General features: G+C 37.0%; 1 protein-coding gene across 1 annotated transcript in view; it reads right to left on the reverse strand.

Moving 5' to 3' along the window:
• The window catches only part of SCMH1 (Scm polycomb group protein homolog 1), a 103,279-nt gene that overhangs the window by 74,764 nt on the left and 5,723 nt on the right, over nt 1-22,792 (reverse strand). The window contains exons 3-4 of the mRNA XM_069479798.1: nt 17,183-17,417; nt 4,406-4,494 (exon numbers count right to left, since the gene is read on the reverse strand). Of these exons, the coding sequence (XP_069335899.1) occupies nt 4,406-4,494; nt 17,183-17,417 (324 nt within the window). The remainder of the gene's footprint in view (nt 1-4,405; nt 4,495-17,182; nt 17,418-22,792) is intronic.

The raw sequence follows: 22,792 nt of genomic DNA on the forward strand, positions 1-22,792 counted from the left end.
GTTTTAATGACCATACTTACAATTCTTTTGTACACATACAAGAGAGTTTCTTTAGGATATATATCTAAGAGTAGAACTGCTGGGTTATAGGGTAGATATATACATCTTCTCCTTTATGAAATTTGTTAAATTGCCCTCCAAAGGGGTTCTAACACTGTACACTCTTACCAGAACTGTGGCAAGTTCTTGGGAGCTGATGTTGTGCACAGATCAAGTTTCAAAAAATTTGTTGTACATTCTGTTCTGTTCCCTTAGTCTTACTGTTTGATCCTGTACCAATAACACAGTCTTATTAAGTGGATATCTGGTAAGAAAAATCCACCCAGTTTGTCATTCTTCAATATTGTTTTGGCTATTCATTCTCCTTTACTTTTCATATGAATTTTAATCAGCTTTTCAAGTTCCATAGAAAAACCCTATTAGGATTTTGACTGGAATTGCAATGAATTTATAGATTAATATGGGAGGAAATAACCTTTGTTATGTATGATATTGAGCCTTCTCACCCACAAATATGCTAATCTTTTCCATTTGTTAATATTTCTTTAATGCAGATTTCTTCTTTAACATATTGACTGCCATACCAGAAAAAAAATTTTCCTTGGAGCCACGGTGTTTTATTATGAAAATAGAATAAAAATGTCAAAACCAAAACGATCCTTTCTAATTTAATGAAAAAAAATTTTTTTTTTGTTTTCTGCTCATGAGTTATATACAACTTGAAAAATAGTTCTTGTGGCTCTCACGGTGAAGAGACATGTGAGTTACATATGCTTCATGATGCTCCAGGCTCAAAACTAGTGTGAGTTAAATATAACTCATATGGCAGTTAATGTTTTAATATAGAATTTTAAATTTCCACTATAAATATGCTTTTTTGCTAACATTTTTTCTAGGCAAATCATAATACTATAGCTATCATACATGGCATTTAAAATTTTTATTTTCAAACTATTTGTTGTTGCTAAATAGGCATAAAGTGATTTTTAAAAATAGGAATAAAGTGATTGAGAGATTTGATACTGATGCTTATGCTGATTGATATACCAATTTCTGTCTGCTTGATCTATCAATTATTAAAATATCCCCTAGTGAACTGTGGATTTTCCAATTTTGCCATGTAATTTTGACAAATTTTGCTTTAAATACTTCCAGATTGTTTTTTAGACACATGTACATTTATAACTGTTTTATCTTCTTGGTTAACTGTGTATTTTTTAATCATTAGTGACTTCAATACTGTTTAGCATCAAAGTCTCCTTTGCCTGATTTCAATATAGTTTACACTAGCTTTATTTTAATAAGTTTGCCCAATATATTTTTTATATTCTTTTACTTTCAACATTTTTATGTCATTATGTTTAGGCAGTATTTCTTGTAAACAGCATATACCTAGATTTAAAAAAAAATCTGACCCATGTATTACTAAACTGATGAGTTTAAGCTAATTTCATGTGATAACTGATGTATCTGAATTTATTACAACTATCTCATTGTCTACCTTTCTATTTAACTTGATTTTTCAAGGTTCTTTTTTCTCCTTTTCAATCAACTGAGTCTTCTTCCCTTTTCCCCCTTCCATTTCAGCAGTTAAATATCCTATTTATAGCCTTTTGACGAATCCCCTTAGGGTTTTAACTGAACAGCTGACATAACAGAGTCTAAAACCCATCTTTATCTCTAGTCCCAAATAACAGAACTACTCCTGAGTTACACAGGTATTAGATAATTTAGTTCTACATTGTTATACTCCCAATTAATCCCTTTTTAAATTATACTTGGTTTATACAGTAATCAGCAATGCTTGATTAGCTTTATCCACGTGTTAACCAATCTCTTTCCTCACCATTACTTCTTGTATCTCATTCTTATTTTCTGATTCAATTACCTTCTTTCTGAAATATATTCTTCAGTTCTTTCAGTGGATGTGTCAGTACCAACTTGTATGGGTTTGTTTGAAATGTTTGATTTTACCTTCATTCCAAGGTAACAGTATAACTAGATATAGAATTACAGGCACTGATTCTTTTCTCTCAGTACTTTGAAAATATTATTCCATTATTATGGCTTGTCTTGCTGCTGTCAAGAAATGTGCTGTCAGCCTAACTGTAATCCCTTTAAGAGTATTTGGTTTGATTATATGTTCAGATATTTACTTTTGAGTTTAGTTTCCTATAGTTATACCATAATGTTTTAAGGTATGTATTTGTTTTTATTACATACTCTGGAAAATTCTTAATTATCTTTTCTTTTTTTTTTTTTTTTTTTGAGACAGAGTCTCACTCTGTTGCCCAGGCTAGAGTGAGTGCCGTGGCGTCAGCTTAGCTCACCGCAACCTCAAACTCCTGGGCTCAAGCGATCCTCCTGCCTCAGCCTCCCGAGTAGCTGGGACTACAGGCATGCACCACCATGCCCGGCTAATTTTTTCTATATATATTTTTAGCTGTCCATATAATTTCTTTCTATTTTTAGTAGAGATGGGGTCTCGCTCTTGCTCAGGCTGGTCTCGAACTCCTGAGCTCAAACGATCCGCCCTCCTAGGCCTCCCAGAGTGCTAGGATTACAGGCGTGAGCCACCGCGCCCGGCCTATCTTTTCAAATATTCTCTATTTTCTATTCTTTCTAGTTAATCTTTCTGGATTTCGTGTTCAGTACATACTGGATTTCTTAATATAATTTTCCTTGTTTCTTCCTTTTAATACATTCTCTCTCTTTAATCTCTCTGTGCTGCAATCTGGGGAAATTCCTTACACATCTTTCAGTTAATTCTTCTTTATCTCTAAGCTACATGAACATTAACCTATTAATTTTTAATTTCAATGGTTTGAAATCACCAGAAATTTCAGTTCTAGATGTTCAGTTTAGTCTTTTTTCAAATTTGTCTTTTTAAAAATAGCATTTTGTACTTTTCTCTTTTAATTCCTTAGTCATTTTCAAATATGTAATTTTTAATATCTGATATTTTAATTATCTGAAAGTCCTTGAGGTTATGTTACTGTTTCTTGTATCTATCTGACATGTTTCATCATGTCAGATTTGTTTAGAGAGTGTTTTGCAATTCCAGATTAAGTACGCATCTTCAGTGGTACTTCACTTTTGTGATTTCTTTGACATCAAACCCTCTAAAGAGATTTTATGTTTGCTTCTTCCAGGCACCCAGAAGTATCTTCATACAATTTTGGAGTTCCTAGGCAACACAGGAACCATAACTGAACTACAAGGAGGAAGGCAATATTTTATCAGAGGAGATGACTCCATTTCCACCCCTGCCCAGAGCCCAGCAGAGACTCTTCCTCATCAATGTAATAATCTTTCACTAAAGGGTGAACACCTGAGGGATCTGATCTGGTTTTTATGTAGCAGTCTCAGGTCCATTTCTCTGCCTTGCATGGGCCACCCAAGGCCTCATCTATGTCTTACTGTGGCTATATAAAGATAAGATTCTTGGAAAGCAGGACTGGCTAAACCCCTTAAGGCAGCTGCAGGTTCAGCACATACATTTAACACTCTTGATTTTCCTTCTACATTTTTGGCTTTTGGAGATTTTTCTTATTTTCTGGTAAGTAAGCTCAGCAAAGCATTGAAAAGAGTATTTGTTGGTTTTTTCTCCCCCTTGGCATTTTGTAGTAAAAATGTTTGTAGTTGCCTAGTATACTGTATTTGGAGAACAAGTATGCTGTCAGGGTTTAGACTTAACTAGCAGCATAGGTAAACCTAATTCAGTTCCCCTTTGCAGTGACTCTCACCATATCAGAGAATTCAACTGATAGCAGACTGACTGCCTCACCCTTTGAGAAACAAGAGAGCAAATGCAGGTTTTGGATCCCTGTTCTGCCACTTACTGGCCATGTGATCTTGACCTAGTTCCTTATTCAAAAGTCTATGTTTCCTTAACTATTAAACAGAAATAATAGTTCTTAGTTCATAAAGTTAGCTGTGGGTACTATATGAGATAGTATATATAAAGTTCCAAACGTATTACAGGCACTCAAAAAATAGTCTCCTTCCTTTCTCTCTGTTTAGAACATACACTCTACAGAACTCCAAGCTCTAAAATAAGAATAGCTTCTTTAGATTCGTGTTATATTTTATATATTCTACTAATAACAAATTTTAACTTTTTAACCCTGTGAGGTAGAGTCCCACTTTACAGATGAGGTCAAAAGGACACTATTATTGGCAGGTAGGACCAAAAAACCAGGAGTCCTACCTCATAGCCTAATGCATTCCTCCAGGGATAACTGCTGCTTCATATGAGGTACTAAAAAATCCAACTGAACTACTTTCTGAGAAGGCATCCTCAGGCCATAAATATAACGCAGGCATCAAAGGCTCAGTAATTAGAGGAATTTAAGTATTTGACCTCAAGTAGCTTGGAGTTGGTGATATCTGAGGGATAGCATACCTTGTGGAAAATCCTGATGGGAGCCATCTCTGCTCCATTTAGCGTCTTCAAAAGGAACATGGGCCAAGAAGAGGCATTCAGCCGAAATCCTGCAGCAAACATAATGGGCAACAGATTAAAAATATATTTCAAAAGGGAATGGTGATTCAAGTTCTGCCTCTGGAATCTAGCTATTCCCATGCTGTGATAGTCACGGAATCACAGACCGTTAGGAAAGGACTTAAAGGTTAAATAGAAGAAATGCCTCATTAGACAGATGAGGCAAATGAGGCACATAAGAGGGAATACAACTTGTCCAAGGCAATGCTGCAAACTTAATAGTGGGATAAAGTTTCCAAATCAAGTTTCCTGACTCCAAGACAAGTATATAACAGATTATATTAACGCATCATAATGCCTAGAAAACTTTCCTTGAAAAATCCAAAATATTTCCAAAATGTGAGATAGGATTAACTATTTCTTAGAAATGATCTCCAGTGGTCACCAATATTTTTGGTACCAGGGACCCAGGGACAGGTTTCATGAAAGACAATTTTTCCATAGACTGCGGGTGGGGGAGGTGGATCTCAGGTGGTGACATGCTGCTACTCACCTTCTGCTGTGTGGCACCTCCCCCCCCCTTCCTAAATTTCATGGAAGACAATTTTTCCAGGATGGGAGTCAGGGTGTGGGCGGCAGAGCTCTGTGGCCTGGTCCCTGACAGATGGTGGACTGGTACCAACCTTCCCAAGGTCAAGAGATTTCTTGGGATAGCTTACTCATGTCAACAATGGTGATAGCAATGTGGACATTCCGGTCATGTAATCTAAAACTGCCACCACTTACTTTGTGCTTATCTAGCTTTTTTTCCCTTTTGGGGGAAAAAAAAAACCCAACTCCATGTGATTTGGAGCCAATCACATGGCCCTACCTCCCTGGCCATGGGGTTAAAAAATAATGCCATTTAAGAGCACTAGATTCCCATAGACCAAGGGTGTGTATGTATGTATATATGCCCCAAACTGGGCCAATTGTTTTCTGATGTGCTGTTGATGTCAGAGGAGAAAATCTTTCTTCCTCTGAGAACACGGCTATAAGGATGCTTGTAGATTGGGCACTACCACATGGGGAGCATAGCTGAGAATAAAGCCAAGGTAGAGCAAGGGATGGAGAGATGTGACAGGGTTCAAAACCCTGTATTCAGACACATTCAACACCAGATAAATGCTTGGACTTCTTGGTTATATGAGTCAATAATTCATGCCTCCTCCTTTTCCCTCTCCCTAACCTGATTTGAGCTGGGTTTTTGACTGCTACTCATCCTTTGACTATGGCTGAGAAAAAGAAAATTAACTGTCTCCAGAAATTCAGGCCTGGTGTGTATGTGGGAAAACAATTCTCTTCAGGTCAGGGAACGGCTAAAGCAAAACAAACCCAGGGCAGCTTTGCCATGAATGGTTTGGTACACCTATGAAGAAGGTAAATCAAGGCACAACTGTTCTACAGAAGTGGTTCCTATACCTTGGTAAAAAAAAAAAAAGGAATAGGGATCCATGGCGGTACAAGTAGAAAATTCAGGTTTCATGTCTTTAGTTCCCAGTGACCAGAGTACCCAGCCATGTAATCCCCAATTCCATTTTTGAGGCAGGGAGTACTGAGGGTCTTCTATCTCATCTGGAACTTAAGGACAAAAAATCCTCTCAGTTCTGGGAATCCTTATAGTATAGTATTAGTATAACAGTTAATATATATTGGATGCTTTTCTTAACATTTGAAATAATACGATGAAGTAGGCACTATTGTTATCTCTAGTTTACGGTGATGAAATGAAAACTCAGAGAAGTAGCCTGTCCAGGGTCATACTAGCAAGTGGTGGAGACAGATTTCAAAATATTGTGATCGTATGCCAGACCTCATGGTTCTTTACTGTTTCATTACCTTTTAGCAAGCTTCTTTAACAGTAGAGGGGCAAAACAGAAATGTTAAGAACCCAAGGACTTGCTAAGATATTTTATTTCCCAACCCCCAAGGTGATGTGGGACTCTTCTCCCTCCAAATTCAGGAGTATCCATAATTTGTCTCAATATCGTTGGGGAGTCATAGATAGCAAAAAACTTTAACATTGAAAGGTACCTCAAAGGTCATCCAGTCCAAAGATTTTATATTGCAGATGACAAAACTGAAGTCTAGAGAGGCTACAAAATTTGTTCGTGGTCACAAAAGCTAATCTTACAGAGTCAGGCTGGAACCCCAGGAATTCTTACCTGGTTCTCTTTCATTACACTATACTGCCTCCCAAAGTTAATGTTTATTATGTGCACATTATGTTCCAGGCTCTATGTGCTAAGTACTTTAAGTGGATTATCTCATTTAATCACTACTACAAGTCTAGCCACTATCTACAAATTAGATACTAGAAAAGTAGCACTGTTTCTGGAGCCAGACAGCCTGGATCAAATCCAGCTCTGCCACTTAACAGGTGTGTAACTTTTGGCAAATTATAAAACCTCTCTCTAGCTTCAGCTTCCTCAAAATAAAGTGGGATAAGAATAGAAACTACCTCAATGGGTTGTTCTAAAGATTAAACAGGTTAATACACACAAAAAGATTTAAAACACTCCTTAGCATATAGTGTTAGATAAATGTTGGCTATTATTTTTATAATTACAGATGAAAAGATTGAGGCTTACAGAAATAAAATATCCAAAGTTAGTAAGCCAGTAAGTAGTTGAGCCAGGATATGAACCAACTACTCTGTCTCCAAGCCTTCATTACTAATCATCATTTCAGTATCTTCATATACTTCATCACTCAGTCCTACCATGCCAGTTCTTGGTAAGAACAGCTGGGGTCATAAACTTGTGAAAGAAGGAAGAGAAGGAGAATAAAAGTAATAATTTGAGGATCTCCTCAAATTAAACAATGACTTGGGGTGCCTGCAAGGAAAGGGACATGTGGGTAAAAAATCCTAATCTCTGAATGCACAGTACCTCAGTGCTCAGTCATTGGTTCTTTCTTCTTCTTAGTCCCTACTCTCTTCCTGCCAAATGATGACTGCCAATCTAGAGCTCTGGCCCAAACCTCTGCCCTTAGTTTCATGCTCATATATCCAACCGCCTTATTCTATAGCTCTACTTGGATGTCTAAAAGATCTCACAGTAAGTGTAAAACAGAGCTCTTGATTTCACTACTCCTTCTAACACCTTATTTCCTCCAGTCATCCCATCTCAGTTAATGGTACCACCTAGTAAACCTAGGTGTGCTTGTACCAAAAAGCATAGAAGTCATCCTTGATTCCCCTCTTCCCATCAGCCCCCCAAATCCAATTAGTCAGCAAGTACTGATGGCTTGTCCAAACAATATATCCTAAATTGAACCATTTTCCACCATCTCCACTACTATATGATCCCAATCTAAGCCACAGTAAAAGCTTCCCTAGACTATGGCAACAGCATTCTAGCTGGACTCCCTACTTCTGCTTTCACCTCCCTACTGTCTAGTCTCCATGTAGCAGCCAGACTAACATGTTTACGTTTTTTAAAATATAAAACAGATCACATCACTCTTATGCTTAAATCTCACAACATAAAATAAATCTAAACTCTTTACTCATGTTTACAAAGCTTAAATGATCTGGAACTTGCTTACTCCTCATTACTCATCTTATATCACCCCTTTCCCCCCTCCACTCACTGGTATTTGCGTTCCTCAAATACACCAAGCTGCTTCCTTCTGCCTCAAACACCCTTTCCTCAAATCTTTACAGTTAGTTCTTCGCTTAAACATCACCTCCCCAGAGAGTCGTTCCTAAACTACTCTACCTTAAATAGCCTCCTAAATCTATCCTGCTTCCTTCTTATTTATTCCTAGCCCTTATCACTGTCTTTTTTAATTTTAATGTATCTATCTTCTCTGACTGAAATATAAGATCCATGACAGTTTTATTGAATTAAGGAAAAACTACCATTTATTAAATAAGCATCAGGAATTGATGGATGCTTTATCATGTTACTCCATTTAATCCTTACAAAAACCATGTGTGGCAGAGTTTATTAATAATCTTGCAGGTAAGGCAACTGAAACTAAGGGTTAAAACTCAAGGTAAAGCAACTTACCAGAGGCTACACAATTAAGGTAGTGAGTGGCCAACCAAATAATACAAGTCAGATCTCCTTTAACTCCAAACACAGGCTGCAAGTGCTCTGTGTTTACCTAGGATTTATTTTTTAAATATTCATAAGGAACAAGTTCTAAGGAGTTTCCAGGTGCTCCCAAGACTGTGGGACCACTGAATAAGGTAGGGTCCAGCTCTTTAAGGTGACAGTTACAACCTGATGAAGCTCTGGATTTAAGTGCAGAGCAGCAGGTCTATAAGCTAATCACAGTTCACGCCCTCTGGTGGCAGGAAACAGAACAGCATCCACACCAGGTGCCCACATCGTGTGGGCCCCATGCCCCAACTGGCCATTGCTCTACGTAACATAGTAATTCCAAGCTTTGTGGAGATACTAGATTCTACTGGTGTCAATATGATTCCAGTATGATACTGCAACTCATTCTGTTCCCAGAAGAGCTTTACATATAAATATATGCCACTGACTGACTGTATAACCTTGGACAACTCACTTCCCTTTCTGTTTCTACATATCAGATGAAGACATTGAACTAAAGTAGCGTTTCCAAACTTCGGTTTGGTTGGACTATTTAAATTTCACACCAAAAGTGAGAGAAATGAGAAGTAGAACTGGAAGAGAGGCTCTTCCCTGAGGAAGAGAATACCCAGCCTGATGGTATTTGGGAAGAACTCTTAGGATTCCTTTTAGTTCTGACATGACTCTAACATCACTTCCCTGCTACACCCTCACACACACACACACAAATATGAGTTAATTCAGATTAATTTAATTGGGGGTGGGGGTTTTGAGTAATCTTAAAGATAGGTAAAGGTATAGATGTGGATAGGTATCGATAGATGGTTCTGGCATTAACCAGTGCCAGGAGCTTTGCTGCAGTGAAGAGAGTTCAGTAAACATTTTAAAAAGTATCTTCATAAAATAAGCATTTAAGCCATCATGGTAAAGTCATTTTTCCTTAAAATTTTATTTTGTTTATTTTTTTCCCCCCACAAATTTCTATATAGTTCACAATTCTGTAACCAGGAGATAAGATACACATCTTTTTAAACCCACCTTTCCACTGACTCTGGAGGCTACTTAGCAAATGAGAAGACTGATCATGACAGGAACATCCAAAGGATTCCTTTCAAGTCAATGTATATACTAGAGCATGAGAACAACTTTGCAGAGCAAGCAGTTCATACAGGGATCCTGACACACTTGACTAGGGGCCTTGCTAGAGGCCAGCTTCTGCTCTAGACCAGCAAGTCTCAAACCTGGACATTGGGATCCCCTGGGAACATTAAAGAATACATCAGTTTCACTCCCAGAAATTCTGATTTCACTGATCTGGGGTAAGGCCTAGACAGTGAAAAATTTAAGAGCTCCCTAGGTGATTCTAACAGGCATCAAGTTTGAGAATTTGAGAGGGCTCCAGACAGCCCTCTTTAGAAGAAAGAATCACAGTATTGAGTAGAATCAGTCAGCAATAACAGGGAGCTGTGAGGTAAAGACTGGCAGCTTTGAGATAACTTAAACTGAGGAGAAGCAACCTACCTTGCTACCTTTTTTCCCTGGAAGACTCCATCACAAGAGAGTAATCTCCTTTACGAGAATACACACACACACACACACACACACACACACAAACACACACACTATACAAGATTTTAATGGAGAAGAATGCTCTTCTAGAGGAATGCTTCCCAAATATAGACCAATTGTGTTAAAATATAGGGAAGCCACTTTGCCATGCAGAATCCCAAGCCCTGTTACCGAGATTCTGATTCAGCAACTCTAGGGAGAAGTCCAAAGGCCTGGGGAACATGAACACACACACATATATATACAATAATATATATATAAAATTTTATTTTAAAAACTTCATTTTGAAAAATTATAAACCTAGAAAAAAGTAGCAAAAACAATAAAATGAACAACTATGTACCCTTCACCTAGATTCAACAACTATTAACATTTTGCCACATTTGCTTTCCATCTATCTACACATATTTTTCCCACTTAATATGTGACAGTTGGAGACATCATGACACTTCACCTCTAAATACATCAGTGTATTTGAACAAGGACATTTTCCTACAAAACTATAATTATCACACCCAAAGAATTTAATTAAAAGCATTCTCAATTATTCCCAAAATGTTCTTTATAGCTGTTTGACCTTTCAAAAAATATAGGATCCAATCAAGAATCTCATATTGCATTTGGTTGTCATGTTTTTTTAGTTTCCTTTAATCTAATATGATCCTATTGCCTTCTGTTTGTGTTTCATGACACTGACATTTTTACAGAGTCTGGGTTAGCTGTTTTGTAGAATGTTCCATGATTTGAATTTCTTTCTGATTGTTTCCTCATGATTACCTTCATGCTAAAATTTTGATAAAAATACTATACAGGCTATGTTGTGTACTTCTTATTGCACTGCTTCAAGAGGCACATAATGTCAGTTTATCCAATTACTGATGGTACTAAATTTGATTGCTTACTAATGGGTGACTGACAGATTTCTTCATTATAATTTCCCTTTGTAATTAATAGGTAATCAATGGAGAGAAACTTTGAGACTATGTGAATATCCTATTCCCCTATATTTTTTTTCCCATATGCACATCACACTCATCATGTAGGTATGCACCCATCCCCTCCCCCCACCCCCACCCCCCCCAGTCAGAACTTCAAGCGTGTCCATTCCCCAGGCAGTGTGCATCGCACTCATCAAGTAGGTATACACCCATCCCTTCCCCCCAGCCCCCACCTCTGTCCGATACCCAATTGGTGTTATTCCCAAATGTGCACTTAGGTGATGATCAGGGAAACCAATTTACTGGTGAGTACATGTGGTGCTTATTTTTCCATTCTTGGGATACTTCACTTAATAGAATGGGTTCCAACTCTCTCCAGGAGAACCAAAGAGATGCCATATCGCCATTATTTCTAATAGCTGAGTAATATTCCATGGTATACATATACCACATTTTGCTAATCCATTCATGAATTGATGGGCATTTGGGTTGTTTCCACATCTTTGCAATTGTGAATTGTGCTGCTATAAACATTCGGGTGCAGGTATCTTTTTTATAGAATGACTTTTGTTCTTCTGGGTAGATGCCAATAATGGGATTGCTGGATCGAATGGTAAGTCTACTTGAATCTGTTTAAGGTATCTCCATATTGTTTTCCATAGGGGTTGCACTAGTTTACAGTCCCACCAGCAGTGTATGAGTGTACCTGTCTCTCTGCATCCACGTCAACATGTATTGTTTTGGGACTTTTTGATAAAGGCCATTCTCACTGGAGTTAAGTGATATCTCATTGTGGTTTTGATTTGCATTTCCCTGATGATTAGCGATGTTGAACATTTTTTCATATGTTTGTTAGCCATTTTTATATCTTCTTTTGAAAAATTTCTATTCATGTCCTTTGCCCACTTTTTGATAGGGTTGTTCGGTTTTTTCTTACTGATTTTCCTGAGTTCTAAATAGATTCTTGTTATCAGTCCTTTATCTGATGTGAAGTATGTGAAAATTTTTTCCCATTCTGTAGGTTGTCTGTTTACTCTCGTGACTGTTTCTTTGGCTGTGCAGAAGATTTTTAATTTGATCAGGTCCCGTTTATTTATTTTTGTTGTTGCTGTGATTGCCCTAGGGGTCTTCTTCATAAATTCTTTGCCTAGGCCAATGTCTGTAAGAGTCTTTCCTACGTTTTCTTCTAGAATTCTAATAGTTTCCGGCCTAAGGTACACCCTTTTATGATAAGAACACTTAACAAAATAGGCATAGACGGGGCCTATCTAAAAATGATACCAGCCATATGACAAACCCACAGCCAACATCATACTGAATGGGGAAAAACTGAAAGCATTCCCACTTCGAACTGGAACCAGACAAGGCTGCCCACTGTCCCCATTACTTTTCAACATAGTATTGGAAGTCCTTGCGAGACCTATCAGGCAAGAGAGCAGAATCAAGGGAGTCCAAATAGGGACAGAAGAGATCAAACTCTCACTCTTTGCTGATGATATGATGTTATATCTAGAAAACCCCAAAGATTCAACCAAGAGACTCATGGAATTGATCAAGAAATTCAGTAAAGTCTCAGGATACAAAATCAATACACACAAATCAGAGGGATTCATATATGCCAATAGCAGTCAAACGGAGAACCAAATTAAGGACTCAATACCCTTCAAAATAGCAACAAAGAAAATAAAATACCTAGGAATATATTTAACTAAGGAGGTAAAGAACCTCTATAGGGAGAACTATGAAACACTGAGGAAGGAAATCGCAGAGCACATAAATAGGTGGAAAACCATATCATGCTCACGGATCGGCAGAATCAACATTGTTAAAATGTCTATACTGCCCAAAGTTATCTACAGATTCAATGTAATCCCTATTAAATTACCAACATCATTTTTCACATATAGAAAAAATAATTTTACGCTTTGTATGGAACCAGAGAAGACCCCGTTTAGCAAAAACAATTATAAGCAACAAAAACAAAATGGGAGGTATTCATTTGCCAGACTTCAAACTATACTACAAGGTTGTGATTATAAAAACTGCTTGGTATTGGCACAAGTGCAGGGACACAGACCAGTGGAACAGAACAGAAAATCCAAATATAAAACCATCCTCATATAGCCATCTAATCTTTGACAAATCAGATAAAAACATACTCTGGGGAAAAGATTCCTCATTTAATAAATGGTGCTGGGAAAACTGGATAGCCACATGTAGAAGACTAAAACAGGACACACAACTTTCACCTCTCACAAAAATCAAATCACGGTGGATAACAGACTCAGTGAGCTTCTTTAAAATCAAAACTTTGAATTTTTTATCTGGCATTTCAAGATTTTGTTGATTAGGATCTGTTGCTAGACAACTGTGGTCCTTTAGTGGTGTCATATTTCCTTGCTTTTTCATGTTTCCTGGGTCCTTCTGTCATATGCACACCTGGTGTAGTAGTCACTTCTTCCGATATTTTGAAATTGTTTTCATAGGAGAGAATTTTTTCCCAAAGATTTACGTATGTTGTTGGTGAGTAGGACAAGTTGACTTTGATTGTGGGTGCCTGTGTAGTGTGATCTTTATATGGTTTCTTCAGCAGTACACACGGTCAGTGCTAACCAATTTCCTTGTTGGCTTAGGGTATGGTTATTAGTTGAGGTTGTGATGAAGTTTTTCCAGGGACTTGGATACCAACTGAACTAGTCTTTGTGCCCTGGTGGTGGCAGCAGTGGGCTGAATGGGCCTGTTTTTAGACCCCAGAGCAGCACTAGTGTTGGTGGGTGCCGGAGGACCAGTTCTTGGACCTCCAGGTGCCTTGCTTAGAAGTTAGTAGTGGGAGCAGTGAGCTCAGTGTGTGGCAGATTTTCAGGCCCCTGGGCAGCTGGTGTGATGTGGGTGATGGCAGTAGCAGTGGTGGAACAACCCACTGAGCCCAAATCGTCTGTGTTGGTATTGCTGGTAGCTGTGATATGTTGGGCATGTTAGTCTCCAGTCCCATAGGCACCCAAAGCAGGGGTATGGTCCTAAGTGTGCTTAGGAGAGCCTGGTCGTCTCTGTACCTCTCCATCTGGGTGGCAGCCACAGCCACATTGCCTTAAACTCAGAGGGCATAGCCTGTTAAACTCTCAAAATGATACCAGCTGTGGGCCTGTGACCAGAGAGGGCAGGGCCCTGCTTAGGTGAGTAGCAGCCAGGATTTTGATAGGGATTGTATTGAATCTAAAGATCAATTTGGGGAGTACTGTTATCAGCTATGCAATTTGCAAATATTTTCTCCTAGTCTATGGCCTGTATTTTAATTCTCTTACCAGTGTCTTTTGAAGAGCGCAAGTTCTTAATTTTGACCAAGTCCATTCTGTGATTTTTTTTTCTTTTTTATAAATCATGCTTTTGATCAGGCGTTCTAAAGTTTTCTTTATGTAAGTTTCTCATATTTGTTACTTTCCCCCGCCCTTTGGCTGCTATTAGGAGTTTCTCTTCCATTGTATCTTATATCAGGTTATTTTAAACCATTGAGTAAAATGCTGTTTAGTACTGAGGTGGAAACATTATTTTTTTCAAGTTAAGGATGTGTTACTCACTTTCTACTTTGTTAATTTTTTTTTTTTGCCCGATAGTGTGTTGAATTTTGTCAAAGTTCATATGATTTTCTTCTTTAGTTATCTTAACATGTTCAATTCTGTTAACGATTTTTCTGAAATCTTTTCATTTCCAGAAAAAAAACCCCAACCTACTAAATCCTGATGAACTATTATTTTAAATATGTTAAATTTTATTTATGATTTTTGTAATAATATTCGTACATGAGTTTGTGTTGTGTGTGAGGTGTGTGTGTGTGTGTGTGTGTGTGTATAAATCAGGTTTAGGTATCAAAGTTCTATATGCCTCATAAAAAGAATTTACGTTTTCTACTTTTCCTATGATCTAGAACCATACTGTCTAGTACAATAGCCACCAGCCACATAAGGCCTTTTAACTTGAAGTTACACTTCAAAAAAATTAAAAATTCAGTTCCTTAGTCACAGTAGCCCCTTCAAGTACTCACTGAATAGCCATATGTGGCTGGTGACAACCACACTGAATAGTACAGATGTAAACTATTTCTGTCATCAAAGTAAGTTCTGCTGGGTATTGCTGAACTACTACAACTCAAGCAGTACTGACATTAACTGGTTCTTAAGGTTTCATAGATTTCTCTGTGAAATAATCTGCATACAGTGCAGTTCATTGAAAATTTTATATGTTTTCTATGTATTTGTTTAAACATTGTAATGCTACTGGGGTTGAATTTGACAAATAGTGTATTTTCCCATTTCACCTAGCTTTTCAAACTTATTTGCACAGTTATTTCCCCTTTGCCATTTTTTTATTCTCTATATTTGTGTTTACTCCATTTTTTTATTATGCTGATGGTTTATCTATTTCATTGATTTTTTTTTCCACTAAAGGACCAGTACTTTGATTTATTGCTTTCCTGTGTTCTACCTCATTAATTTATCATTTTTCTTCTTCCTTTGTATTTACTCTGTGATTTTTTTTTGCTTTGTGATTCTTTTTCTCGCTTTTTGAGTTAGAAGTTTAAATACTTAACTCCTTAAAACATTCTTTCATTTATGTTTTGTCTATGGCTGCTTTCGCATTATGAAGATAAAGTTGAGAAGTTGCAACAGAGAATATATGGTCTGCAAGCCTAAAATTTTTACTATTTGACCCATTAAGAAAATCTGTCAACCCCCAATCTAGACCATGAGCACCAGACACAACCAGACCATATATGCTTCATTAAATACCACCACCTATGAAAAATTCTTATGAAAAAATTCACCCTGAGTCTGATCAAGTCTCTAGATCTAGCTACCAATTTCTAGGAACTAGAGGACAGAGAAACATGTTTAATGGCATCTAAGGGATACAATCAGCAAAATATAACTGTGGGAAATCTTAAAGATAAATGACTTGGGTTTTTCAACAAGTAAATTGCAAGGAAAAAAATGAGAAAGGAGAAGAACCAATAGACCGAAAGAGATTTAAGAGACATAACAAACTACAATGTGTGGATCTTATTTAGATCCTGATTCAAAGAAAATGTTGAGGGAGGCCAGGAAAACAAAGACAGAGGCAGAAACAAACAATTGGGAAAATATAAACACTGATTATTCTTGCCTATGAGAGAGACATACTAAATATTTAATATTTCATGATAAAATGATACTATGTTTAGTAATTGGGCAGGAGCGGGGCAGGGAGAAGTACAGATAAAATTAGATTGACTATGTGTTGGTAATTATCAGCAATGAAGGATACATGGGCATTTACTGTGCTATTTTTTTTTTTTTTTTTTTTTGCTTTTGTATATGTTTGGAAGTTTACATAATAAGTATCTTCTTTAAATGGGAGAAAATGTTAACAAGCACCTGGGGAGCTCTTTCAAATGATACATGCTCTCTAACCCTCAGTTAATCTAGCACAGCTTCATGAGGAGAATATAGTCCAAAGGCTATAACCCATCTCTCTCTATCCCTCATTGAGACTCATTGCAATAGTGATTGGCAGTGACTGGTAAGATGGGCTAAATCCCTCAGGTACATTACGGCAAAAAAGAAAAAAAAAGTGAATCTGATCTGGAAAAGAAAAATCTATTGAGATTATTAAGTAAAATAATGAATTTTATTTAATAATAGATTCAAAGTGAGAAAATTCCAAGGATCAAGTGAGAATCTGTGGGAAAGAGATAGGAGACCCTTATAACAGTCATCCTTTCTACTGGGAATTTTGTTCCTCACTCCTTGTCATTATTAGAGGATTTCGTGAAAACTTTATGGTTTTTGTGATAGGTTAAGTGGCAAGACCTCCTTCCATTCTCTCTCTCAGGTAAATGGACACTGACAAAGAACAACAAAGGGTGTGGTTTCCTGTTAGAAAAAGAAAGAGTTTGGGAGAAGTCTGGATGTCATAAGCTAACATAGAGATGAAGATATACAAATTTTGTAGCTTTTTTCATTTTGGGTGTGCCTTTCTGTGGGCCCTTTTTCTGATATATAAAAGAAGGGATAAGCAGGGGACCCTAGGCTTTCCCATAGTAATAGAATGGTCAAGTTTTGGAAGCTAACTAATTGGCTAGGGAGTGCTTGGGTCTACTTACTCACCCAGGGGGGGCTGCAGCATACCCCCATTCTTTTCACAGTTCCCAATAGGCTGGATTTCAGCTGAGTCAACCAGCCGCCAGAAGTCATTCTTGTTGTCACTGCCATCAAGGCGCAGGCGAAGGCGGGCACCTGTCAGTCCAACTACTGTGGCAATACAGGTGGATGTGGTGTTCCTGGGGTCCTGTGCTTCCAATTTCATGCTAATCTTGAACTCGTTGCTTGGAGGTGTGTAGGACTGAGGAGAACAAACCATGGAAATTAGGCAGACTAAAACATAAAAATTTATGTTTTGAAATCAAATTAGTTATACCTAGGTCAGGGACAACCACTCTGAACTACTCCCTAATAATTAGGATAGGTTTCATGCAAAAGAAACGCTGAAAGATAAGATGAAGGGGAAAAACGTACCTTCCACAGAAGTATCAAATAGATTCATACCAGTAAAAAAAGGACACGGGTGTCTTGTATAGTTCAGTTACTTCAATGCTTTCTATCCTATTTTTTCCAATTCCCTATCCCTCCGGGTATAACATTTTCTTTTCAGGAACACTAAAACCTATTAAACTATCATAACCTTAGTGTCTTTTCATGGAACATTTATGTATATTGGTATGTATATTCACCATACAGACTAACTACTGGGAGTTGATTTTTTCTCATTTTGACAATAACTTATAAATTCATTCATATAATTGATACACAACAAACTACACTTTAGTAAGTCTTAACATATGTATACACCATATGCCACCATATACCCCCAGGAAAGAATCACCACAATCAAAATAATGAACATAGCCATCACCCTCAAGTTGTCACGTGCTCCTTCTTCTGGCCTCTTAAGAAACCCCATACTCAGGCAGCCAGTGATCTACTTTCTATCACTGTAGATTGGTTTGGATTTTCTATTAACAGTTTCAGATGGAATCACAGAGTATGTGCTCTTTTTTGTCTAGCTTCTTTCTACTCAGCTATTCTGATATCTGATATTCAGCTACTCTAACTATTCTGATATTCATCTATATTGTTGAATGTATTAATAATTCATTTTTATTGCTGAGTAGTACATCATATTGATGGACATTTGGTTTGTTTCCAGTTTTTGGTGATTATAAACAAGCTGTTGTAAACACTATGCACAAATCTTTGTATGGAAACAAACTTTCTGGCCGGGCGCGGTGGCTCACGCCTGTAATCCTAGCACTCTGGGAGGCCGAGGCGGGTGGATTGCTCAAGGTCAGGAGTTCGAGACCAGCCTGAGCGAGACCCCGTCTCTACTAATAATAGAAAGACATTATATGGACACCTAAAAATCTATATAGAAAAAATTAGCCGGGCATAGTGGCGCATGCCTGTAGTCCCAGCTACTCGGGAGGCTGAGGCAGTAGGATCGCTTGAGCCCAGGAGTTTGAGGTTGCTGTGAGCTAAGCTGACGCCACGGCACTCACTCTAGCCTGGGCAACAAAGTGACACTCTGTCTCAACAAAAAAAACAAACAAACAAACAAAAAAAAAACTTTCTTTTCTCTTGCAAAAATATCTAAGAGTGGAATGGCTGGATCATATAGTAGATATATGTTTAACTTACAAACCAGAAAATTAATCCTCTTAAAGTGTATAATTCAATGATTTTTAGTATATCTTTGGAATATTCTCTATATTCAGTATATCACACAGAGTGGTGTAAACATCACCCCAATCTAATTTTATAACATTTCCATCATCCCCCCAAAATAAACCCATAACCCTTAGGAATCACTCCCTATTCCCCTCTTCAGCCAGTTCCTAGAAATCATTAATGTACTATCTGTTTTTATGGATTTGCCTATTCTGGGCATTTCATATAGATGGAATTGTATGATATGTGGCCAATATATAAATGGTTTCCTTCATTTAGCATAATATTTCAAGGTTCACCTACGTCATAGCACTTATCAGTACTTTATTTCTTTGTGAATATTCCATTGTACGGATATACTACATTTTGCTTATTCATAATCAGTTGATGGACATTTCAGTTGCTTCCTCTTTTTGTTTGTTATGAATAATGATGTGATGAACATTTATGATATATTTTTGTGTAGACATGTTTTCTATTGCTCTTGGGTATATACTTACAAGTGGGATTGCTGGCTCATGTGGTAATTGTATGTTTATCATTTTCAGTAACCTCTGAACTGTTTTCTAAAGTAGCTACAGAATTGCATAATACCACCAATGTATGAGGGTTCTAACATCTCGACATCGTCACGAACACTTGCCATTGTCTGCCTCTTTGATGTTAAGAGTCATCTAGTGGATGTGAAGTAAATCTCATTACAATTTTAATTAGAATTTCTCTAATAAGTAATGATGCTGAGTATCTTTTACGTACTTACTGATCATCTGTATATATTTGGAGAAACATCTATTCAAATTAATTGCCCATTTATATAATAAATTATGTTGTCTTTTTATTGATGAGTTATATGAGTTCTTTATATATTGTGGATACAAGTCCCTTACCAGATACATGATTTGCCAATATTTTCTCCCATTGTATGGGTTGTCTTTTCACTTTCTTGATGTCCTCGGGAACACAAAATGTTTTAATTTTGATGTTCAATTTATCTATTTTTTCTTTTGTTACTTGTGCTGTTGGTATGGTATCTAAGAAACCATTATCTAATCTAAGGTGATGAAGATTTCTTCCTGTGTTTTCTTCTAAGAGATTTATAGTTTTACCTCTTACATTTAGGTCTATGATCCACTTCCAGTTAATTTTTGTATGTGGTAGAGAGGAGAGGTGCAACTTCATTATTTTGCACATGACTATCAAGTTCTTCCTAGTTCTTGAAAATCCCATTGAATTGCCCTGGCACCCTTGTCAGAAATCAACTGATGGGTTCATTTCTAGACTCTCAATTCTAATCCACTAATCTATGTATCTATCTATTTTCATGCCAGAACCACAATGTCTTGAGTATTAAAGCTTTGTAGTAAATTTTGAAATCAAAAAATGTGAGTCCTCTACCTTTGTTCTCCCCTTTTAAGACTGCTTTGACTATTCTGGGTCCCTTGTATTACATGAAATTTAGGACTAACTTACCAATTTCTACAAAAAAAAAAAAAAAAAAAAGCAGCTGGGATTTTGATAGGGATTGCATTGAATCCATAGATCAATGTGGGGAGTACTACTGTCAGCTATGTGATTTGCAAATATAATCATGCACCATATAATGACATTTAGGTCAATAATCAACCACATATATGATGGTGGTCCCATAAGATTACAATAGAGCTGAAAAATTTCTTTTACCTTGTGACACTGTAGCCATCTTAAGGTCCTAGCGCAACGCATTACTCATGTGTTCGTGGTGGTGATGGTATAAACAATCCTATTGTGCTGCCAGTCATATAAAAGTATAGCACATACAATTATGTACAGTACATACTTCTTAATAATGACAATAAACAACTATGTTACTGGTTTATGTATTAGCTATGTCATACTTTTAATTGCTTTTTTAGAATTTACTCTTCCTTCTACTTATACAAGAAAAATTAATGTAAAACATCTTCAGGCAGTCCCAGAGGCATTTTATCATAGGAAATGACAGCTTCAGGAGTGGTATTTCCCCTGAAAACTTTCTAGTGGGACAAGATGTGGAGGCAGAAGACAGTGATATTGATGATCCTGATCCTGTATAGGCCTAGGGTAACGTGTGTGTTTTAGGTTTTTAACAAAAAAGTTTAAAAGGTAAACAAAAAATTAAAAAATAGAAAAAAGCTTATAGAATAAGGATACAAAGAAAATATTTTTGTACAGCTGTATAATATTTGTGGTTTAGGCTGTTATTATAAAAGAGTCAAAGTTTTTAAAGTTACAAAGTAAAAAAGTTAAATAAGCTAAGTTTAATTTATTACTGAATGAAAAAAACTTTAAAATAAATTTAGTGTAGCCTAAGTGGACAGTGCTTACAAAGTCTGCCCAGTAGTGTACAGTAATGTCCCAGGTATTCCTGTTTATTCACAATTCACTCACTTACTCACCCAGAGTAACTTCCAGTCCCTGCAAGCTCCATTCATGGTAAGTGCCCGATAAAGGTGTATGGTTGTTTTAATCTTTTATACTGTGTTTTTACTGTATCTTTTCTATGGTTAGATATGTTTAGATACATAAATACTTACCATTGTTTATAACTGCCTACAGTATTCAGTACAGTAATATGCTGTACAGGTTTGTAGCCTAAGTGCAATAGGCTATACCATATAGCATCTAGGTTTTTGTAAGTACATTCTATGTTTGCACAACTACAAAATTACCTAACAATACATTTTTTCAGAACGTATCCAAAGCACTAACTGGCTATTTTTTCCTAGTCTGTGGCCTGTATTTTCATTCTCTTACCAGTGTCTTTTGAAGGGTAAAATTTTTTAATTTTGCCAAAGTCCATTCTATTTTTTTAAAATGAATCATGATTTTGGGCAGGTGTTTTCTAAAGTTTTCTTTGTAGAAGTTTTGCATATTTGTTAGTTTTCCCCCCATTTACTATTGTAAATGGAAGTTTCTCTTCCACTATATCTTCTATTAGATAATTTCAAACCATTGCGTAAAATGCTGGCTTCAGTATTGGGGTATAAATACTTTTTAAAGAATATATTACTCAATTCCTAGTTTATTTAGTGCTTTCTTTTGCTCAGTAGTGTGACGAAGTTTTTCTGCCAAACTATTTTCTAAAGTAGGTGAATGATTTTACATTTCACCAGCAGTGTATGAAAGTTCCATTTGCTCCACATCCTTACCACTATTTGATATAGTCAGTCTTTTTTATCAGAGCCATTTAAATAAATGTATAGTGGTATCTTTTTTTTTTTTTTTTTTTTTTGGAGACAGAGTCTCACTCTGTTGCCCAGGCTAGAGTGAGTGCCGTGGCATCAGCCTAGCTCACAGCAACCTCAAATCCTGAGCTCGAGCGATCCTCCTGTCTCAGCCTCCCGAGTAGCTGGGACTACAGGCATGCACCACCATGCCCGGCTAATTTTTTCTATATATATTTTTAGCTGTCCATATAATTTCTTTCTATTTTTAGTAGAGATGGGGTCTCGCTCTTGCTCAGGCTGGTCTCGAACTCCTGACCTTGAGCAATCCACCCGCCTCGGCCTCCCAGAGTGCTAGGATTACAGGCGTGAGCCACCGCGCCCGGCCTATAGTGGTATCTTACTAATCACTTTTAATCTGTATTTCCCTAATGAAATAATGGTGTTGAGTATCTCTATTCATGTGCTTATTTGCCCTCTATATATTTTCTTTGGTGTTTGTTCTAATCTTTCAATCCAGATGCCTTTTATTTCTATTTTTGGCCTGCGTGCATTGGTACTACAATACTGAATAAAAGCAGCAAAAGTAGACATCCTTGTCTTGTTTCGGACCTTAAGAGGAAAGCATTTAGTCTTTCACCATTAAGCATAATATTATCTGTAGATTAATCATAAATGCCATTTAGGGTTTATTCATAAATGCCCTTGAAGGGTTTAAGATTCAGGAGGTTCCCTTCTATTTCTAGTTCACTGAGACTTTTTATTAGTAACGGACATTGAATTTTGTCAAATGCTTTTTCTGCATCTATTT

This window comes from Eulemur rufifrons, chromosome 8 (assembly GCF_041146395.1).
Source record: "Eulemur rufifrons isolate Redbay chromosome 8, OSU_ERuf_1, whole genome shotgun sequence".
In the NCBI taxonomy this organism is placed as follows: domain Eukaryota; kingdom Metazoa; phylum Chordata; class Mammalia; order Primates; family Lemuridae; genus Eulemur; species Eulemur rufifrons.